The 6,988-nt window shown below is 35.4% G+C and overlaps 3 protein-coding genes across 5 annotated transcripts in view; 2 read left to right on the top strand and 1 right to left on the bottom strand.

Moving 5' to 3' along the window:
* The first annotated feature begins 45 nt into the window (after positions 1–45).
* Positions 46–2,121, top strand: LOC108755867 (protein unc-119 homolog). Of its 2 annotated transcripts, none has more exons than XM_018499222.1 (4): positions 46–584; positions 1,126–1,239; positions 1,575–1,877; positions 1,972–2,121. In XM_018499222.1, exons 1-4 carry the CDS (start codon positions 446–448, stop codon positions 2,100–2,102), a joined length of 687 nt encoding a protein of 228 aa, XP_018354724.1. In that variant the 5' UTR covers positions 46–445; the 3' UTR covers positions 2,103–2,121. The 2 variants fall into 2 exon arrangements, with proteins under 2 accessions (XP_018354724.1, XP_018354725.1); XM_018499223.1 differs by having other exon boundaries at positions 48–584; positions 1,578–1,877.
* A 673-nt stretch (positions 2,122–2,794) lies between these two features.
* Positions 2,795–4,614, bottom strand: LOC108755866 (protein ABHD11). Of its 2 annotated transcripts, XM_018499221.1 has the most exons (5): positions 4,334–4,614; positions 4,089–4,250; positions 3,859–4,015; positions 3,340–3,705; positions 2,795–3,132 (listed from the first exon to the last, which is right to left on the bottom strand). In XM_018499221.1, exons 2-5 carry the CDS (start codon positions 4,199–4,201, stop codon positions 2,815–2,817), a joined length of 954 nt encoding a protein of 317 aa, XP_018354723.1. In that variant the 5' UTR covers positions 4,202–4,250; positions 4,334–4,614; the 3' UTR covers positions 2,795–2,814. The 2 variants fall into 2 exon arrangements, with proteins under 2 accessions (XP_018354723.1, XP_018354722.1); XM_018499220.1 differs by having other exon boundaries at positions 4,089–4,614.
* A 1,848-nt stretch (positions 4,615–6,462) lies between these two features.
* Positions 6,463–6,988, top strand: part of LOC108755868 (transmembrane emp24 domain-containing protein-like) — a 2,236-nt gene continuing 1,710 nt past the window's right edge. Inside the window, exon 1 of the mRNA XM_018499224.1 lies at positions 6,463–6,868. Coding sequence (XP_018354726.1) covers positions 6,742–6,868 — 127 coding nt within the window. The 5' untranslated portion in view covers positions 6,463–6,741. The remainder of the gene's footprint in view (positions 6,869–6,988) is intronic.

The following is a 6,988-nucleotide window of genomic DNA, read 5'->3' as shown; positions in this document are numbered from 1 at the left end:
AGAACCAGCTTAAATCATGCCGTAAACATGTCTTTCAGTTGATTATACAACAATTGACAGTAGCTAAAAATTGGTAGCCAGTAGTCATAATAATATGAAATTTCAGTGCGCATGTACAAAAAATCAGACCAACAATATGGCGGTGTTGTTTGCTGATCGCATCACGGCGATCACGCTGATCATGTATTCACAATTTATTCCTGTCTGAGAAGACCATAATCAGTCGTAAACGTAATCGGTAATGACTTCTAAGGACTCTAGGATGACGCGTGGCCGTGACAACGCGACGAACAAGCCGACGATGAAACGGTGAACGTACGATAAAATATACGAGATTGATGTCAATCGACGCTGCCGTCGTGAACTTCATTCCGGCCAATCCCTCCCGTTCGACCGAATGCCAAACGTCTCCATATACAAATACGTTTAGTCTCGTGAATAAATTATGAGCGTGGACAGCGAGAACAAGTCGAGCGAGTCGCGAACAATCGCGCCGTATAACGCTGAAAACGGCACTGATGGTGGTGTCGAGGGTGGACCGGTGACTCCGGAAATGGTGCTTCGATTGCCCACTATCACGGATAGTATGTTCCACTTGGAATTTAAATACTGCTGTCTCTTCTTGTTCTCTAATGGATTTATGATTTACTTCAATGGCTCAAATTATCACAATTTACCACTGTCTCAGTATAGTTGTTTTCCATTTAGGAGACAGTCAACACAAATGAATTGAAATGGATTGTTGAGAAGGGTAGAATGACATTTGTGTCGACTGTTTTTTTATTTTATTTTATATAAAAAAAGAGCAGTCTGTGTCTACTCTTTTAACTCTTAACACAACAATGTTTTTCTAGTGTTTTACTACACACAATTGGTCTTCGTGTTCTGGATTTATAATTTTCATCACTTTAATAAATATATAAGAATTATTAAATAATTCTTACATATATTCTTTAGAAAGTATTTATAAGAGAGTTGTATATAAACTAATTACTTGATGCTTCTAATTTTTTGAAAGTATGCAGGATACGAATGTGACCCAATTGTATGTATTAAAAGTTATTAATTAAGTTATTATTTATGTATTGCTTGTCAAATCATGCATAGATAACAATATATTTACAGAATATCTCTGTTCTCCTGAGGCCAATATCTACGACATAGACTTCACGAGATTTCAAATTAGGGATCTAGAAACTGGTGCTGTATTGTTTGAAATAACAAAACCTCCCGCTAGTGGTGCGTAACTTATTTTAGATGCTACATCTTTTCTATAACTATATTTTAACATTTTAAGATTCCTATGTAATAAATAGTGAAGAATCTAAAGTTTTGAATAAATGTATAATAATGCTCTTGCATTGTGATAAATGAAAATGATGTATGTTAATATTAAACATATTGTGATATCACATTATTTAAATGTTGTACAACGCAAAATTGTATAATAAATAATGTTTAATGCATATGATTATGGAAAAACAAAGAATCAGTTGTAGATTTAAATATAAATCGAGCTTTATTAAATATCAATTGCACACATCTATAGTATTTTTAATTTTTTGTATATTTACCAGAGTGCGATGTTCATCAAGAATCGGAACCAGATTGCGAAGAACTCGGATCTGAAGATACAAACACGGGACGTTTTGTACGATATCAATTTACGCCACAATTTCTGAAGTTAAAGACGGTCGGAGCGACAATCGAATTTCTAGTAGGGCCTAAGCCGATCAATAACTTTCGGATGATAGAACGACACTTTTTCCGAGACAGGTTGCTGAAAACCTTCGATTTTCAATTTGGATTTTGCATACCAAACAGCAAAAACACATGCGAACACATCTATGAGTTTCCAACGTTGCCTGCGGATCTAGGTGAGTCGCTAAAAGGAATTTCAATAAACTCGGCATATACCTGAAATTGTACGGCGAAAAATCATAATTTTAAACAATGTGCATGTCTTTTCAGTTTCCGAAATGATCGCGAATCCATTCGAGACGCGATCCGATTCTTTTTATTTCGTCGACAATCAGCTTGTGATGCACAATAAGGCCGACTACGCTTACAACGGTGGGCATACAATGCACGATGTATTGTAATGTGCAGTTTGTTGATTAGTATTATTGCAAGTGATATATATACAGGATTACAAAAATATATCACAGTTACATGTTACAGCGATGATGATGATGATCGGTTTGCACATTTGGCTAGCGTTTGACATTTCGTGTTTCGGCACAAAACGAGCTTAAAAATTTGCAGATCAGCAAATGATCCTTGAACACGCGATTACTGTTGCAACGGAAATGCTTTAATCTGAAGCTACATTTGATTTGTTGACAAATTGAATAGTTCCTATTTTTCTTTAGTATAAAAGAACAGTAAATTATTTATAAATTATTAACGAATCAAAGTGATACTTAATTTTATAGACTGTTTTAATGGCATCTGTCCTTACGCGATGCATTCGCTAGCGGCGAGTATCGTTACTTAAGCACATGTAGCACGTTGACACATGTGGCCTCTGAGTGGAATTACATCTAGTTCCACGGGCTTCTCTATAAAGCCTATTCACAATTTCCACGATAACATGTGCGATGGAGGGCAAACTGAATTAGGAATTGCGTTTTTTCGACGCTTAATCGGCGCTTTTCTGTCATAATCACATAACTTACAATTTCTTTCCACTCTTACACGACTATTATTGTTTAAATATTTTTCACATTGTTCTGTAATATTGTGGAGTTCATCCAAAATACACGTATATATTTACAAGGGATGTTTGACTTTTTTTCTATATATTCACAATTATCACAAGGCCGAGTAATTTATAAAAGTTGTTAAAAGATCGACGAATTCGCTAGGCTTATCTGCGTGAACCCAGTGACTTGCTCCATCAATATAACGAAATTCTGCCATGGTAAATACTTTCTTGATTGCATCGTGATCTTTTGCTTGAATATAATCACTATTAGCACCGCCTATGAACAACGTAGGGCCATCGTAGATCTTTGAGCCTGTATTAGGAAATACAGCTATCTGAGTCGAGAATGCCTGCTCCAGCACTGGCAAATTAACTCGCCATTTGTACTTTCCTGCGTCTGCTTCCACCAAATTTGTCAGTATAAACTACACAAACATAATACAAATATGATTCTTATGCTCATGTCTACTAGTGATTTAATTTTAATCTCAGTTCAACTCTTATCTTTTTAGTGAGAATTAAAAGAAGATTAAAAAAAGAGAAGAGTATAAATTGAATCAAGATTAAAGCTAATTTACATTGGTAGAAACAGTATTATGCTGAAAGTAAAATAAGACCAGAAGAAATATTACCTGACGCATCGAATTAGATTTAATAGATTTGGATAGTTGTTGATCCACTATTTTGCGTGCCTTTGACAGGGTGAGACTTCCATCTACCATCACCAAACGCATAGCTTCGAAGACCCTTTCCATCTGCATAAGATTAGGGCTAGTTCTCACAGGAGACATATCAACAACCACCAATTTCTTAACATGTTGTGGAAAATTCAATGCGGTATACATAACAGCCGAACCACCCATACTGTGACCAACTAGGACGGCTCTCTCAAAGTCCAGGTCTTTCAAAAGTTGAATCATATCCCCTGCCATGTCCTTGTACGACATGTTTGATGAATGCGGAGAATCACCATGATTTCTAGCATCCACTGCTATGACCTACGCATTTATTTTCTTAAGCGCAACACAAAATTATTTTCAAACTAATAACGATCTAAGAAACAAAATGCATAGTCTACGTTAAGAGATATTAAAAAATTTATTGTAATACAAGTTTAATCTCGTAGATTGTCGGAAAGCACTAATAATAACCTTGCGTTTAGTCTTTTGATGGATCGCCTTCGACAACGAGTTCCAATTGTTTTTCGAGCCAAAGAGACCGTGCATTATAATAATAGGTTCTTTCATATTTTGCTTATGTTCCTTCACCGACTCGTACGAAGTGTAAGCGAGTTTTACTGGTACGGTTCTTGAAGAAGAAAATATTTAGGTTAGAAACAGGTGCCAAAAAATAATCCACATCCCACTATGCGAATACTCACAATAAGAGATTGCTGCGCAAACATTGGCGACAAGAAGAATGCAGACTTTTAACCGAGCGATGCAAGGTGGGTTTCCTCCACGAAAGGAACACTGATAAATTTCGGCCTATCATTATTTATCAGATTACAAATACACACCCGCACGTATCTTCCGTTCTTTATCTAACAATCACAGAGGCCTCTGATAGTGTGCATGATTGCTATTTATAAATTCTTGTTATTCAAAACTGACTTAGCGTGCTCACGTTTTGATGTTTATAACATAATTTTCTTCATTCTTCCCTAATTTACAGCATACATTTCAGTTCGGTGATTCAATCCTGATGGATTTCATGGACCAGAATGAGTGAAGGTGAATGTACATTAAGCGTTACTGCATACATTTGTAGGTTTGTAATTTCGTCCAAATTGGATTCGAGACAATTACTTTGCAATAATTCATCATAATTTAAAGATGTAAAATATCTTTTTGACGTTTGTCATATTGAAGATCAGCCATTTTTAAATTTTTAGCGTCATTTGTTTTGGTCTTAGAATCATTTTCCTATTTAGCAATTCTAAAATAATAATTAAAATTAACATTAAAATTAACAAATAATAATTAATTATTTGATATGCTCCTCTTTTCAAAAGATTCATATCGATATTTCGAGCAGACAGAATATTTTGAGGAAGTTCCAGAATATTTTAATCACTTAAGTTTGAATGATATTTAAAGTTAATCGTCAGCCCCTAGAAATTATATAAACAAGTTTTGTTGTAATAAATTTGTTATTAGAATATAGCTTTTCCGATATATGTAAAATCGAGGGGATAACGAATCAATCGCTAGTTCTTATGTGCTTATAATTGAATGCTTATAATTGAAACTATCGTCTTTAAAAAAAAATATATTAACTAAATATATTAATACCTTACTAAAATTTGGCGTCCAATGTTTATTTGTAGACAATTGTAGTTGGTTTTACAAATTAATTCAAAGTAATACGTTGAGTGTATTCGAGGAGCGCGCTATCAGCGCCATTTGTGTAAAGATGCATTCACAAAGCAGCAACCAATCAGCTGGACGATACGGGCAGTGGAGTAAAAATATTTTTTACGCTATTGTAAAAATCGCCTCGTTGATTGGTGCTTTCGCTACTTGACGCTTGCATATAAATGCACCTTAATACCTACTGCCTCCTGGAAGCGATAAGCGATGAATGACGAGCGATATCCAATAACAGCTCTGCTTTTTCTCACGTGACGATACAAAGCAAAGCTCTCATTGGATAATAGAGTAAACTTATTGTTCTTACCTAATACTGCGGTTGCGTTCAGCAAAGAAAGCTGTTTTGCAACTGTGATAAAATTTTTTAATATGATTGGAAAAATTTTAATATACATTTAGATCTATAAGAAATCAAAAGCAAGAACCAATCGTATTAAAGAATTTTACTGTTTTTTTCTGTTGAACGCAGCCATTTATACGCTCGCGAGTATTATGTCATCCCAAGAGAGCGTTTATATTGGCCGTAAGGTCCTACACACAATGAAGGAAATATTAGGAAATATTAGGAATAGGAATAAATATTGAGATTTCAATTTATCAGAAACCGTTTATTTTTTATTCTTAATTCCTTATTTCTTTCATTAAGCCTAAGACACAATGTGAAGGAATAGCGATAGCGATAGGAATAACACGATTTCAACCTATTAGAAATCGAATATATCGGAATACATAGTTCTTGATAGATTGAAATCGTATTATTTCTATCGCTATCGCTATTCCCTCGCATTGTGTCTTAAACTTTATGCGCAGGACCGAATACTCCGACATTGACCTAGTTTCCACCGAGAGTTTAATCCGGATCAGAATGTAAGAACCAATCAACTGCAATCGAGTATTCCGCTGTTAAGGCCATTTTACATAACTTGCATAGCCGCATAATCATATGCATAAAATTGTCCAATCACATTTCTGTCATAAAGGCAAACGTAAAATACGATTGAATGATTTTCTTTATGCATATGTTTATGAGGTTATGCAAATTTATGTGAAATAGCCCTTACAGTCAAACAACAGGGGAATGCTTGAACTGTAGTTGGTTGGCTTTTACATTCTGATCCGAATTAAACCCTCAATGGAAACCAGGCCTATGATTAGTCAACTCTTAAGCCTTGTGTCCACGATGTTAGAAATTGGTCCAAGACCTCGGATAAAGAAAGAATTGACCAATCGCAATGGTCATGTGATCAAATTGTTTAAATGTGATTTGTTAATTTTTTCTCTGTCCGAGATCTCAGACCGATTTCTAGCATCGTGGACATCGGGCTTTAAGATTACAATTCTTACAGATTGTCATCAAATGTTAAATAAGTATGAAAGGAATGAGCGTTGCGAACGTTAGGGAAGGCAATCTAAAAAACCAGCGTGGGTGAAACTAGAGACCCTTCTAGGTGAAACCGGCCCTATATATACATATATGTATTTTATTGAAGAAACTTTAATTTCCGCATGATACGTGGCGACATGCAATGCATAGATTGCATACGTGGCGCTGTGGTAGCAACATGCCGCTGTCGCTGTGAATGGCGAGCGATCGGTACGTGCAGGCGGAGTAGAAAACATATGTCATTCTTATGATTATATAGTAAAATTCAAGCGAAGAAAATGAGGTGGCTTAGCTCGTGCTTGTTTCTCATCTTATCCATCGTCAATGTACGTTGTTACTTCATCACGGTTGACGCCCATGCCGAGGAATGCTTCTTCGATAAAGTCGAATTCGGCACCAAGATGGGTTAGTTTTCTACTGCGCTTCGATCCTTTTATTACGTTTTAAGCGTGCGTCTTCGTCGACGATGTTCATTAGTATAATTTAGATTAATCTTATCAATTGTTTTATTAATTGTTATATGAT

The sequence above is a fragment of the Trachymyrmex septentrionalis genome, unplaced genomic scaffold, assembly GCF_001594115.1.
Source record: "Trachymyrmex septentrionalis isolate Tsep2-gDNA-1 unplaced genomic scaffold, Tsep1.0 scaffold9, whole genome shotgun sequence".
Classification (NCBI taxonomy): domain Eukaryota; kingdom Metazoa; phylum Arthropoda; class Insecta; order Hymenoptera; family Formicidae; genus Trachymyrmex; species Trachymyrmex septentrionalis.
Note: the sequence above shows the minus strand (reverse complement) of the source record. Positions and strands in the feature narration are given on the sequence as shown.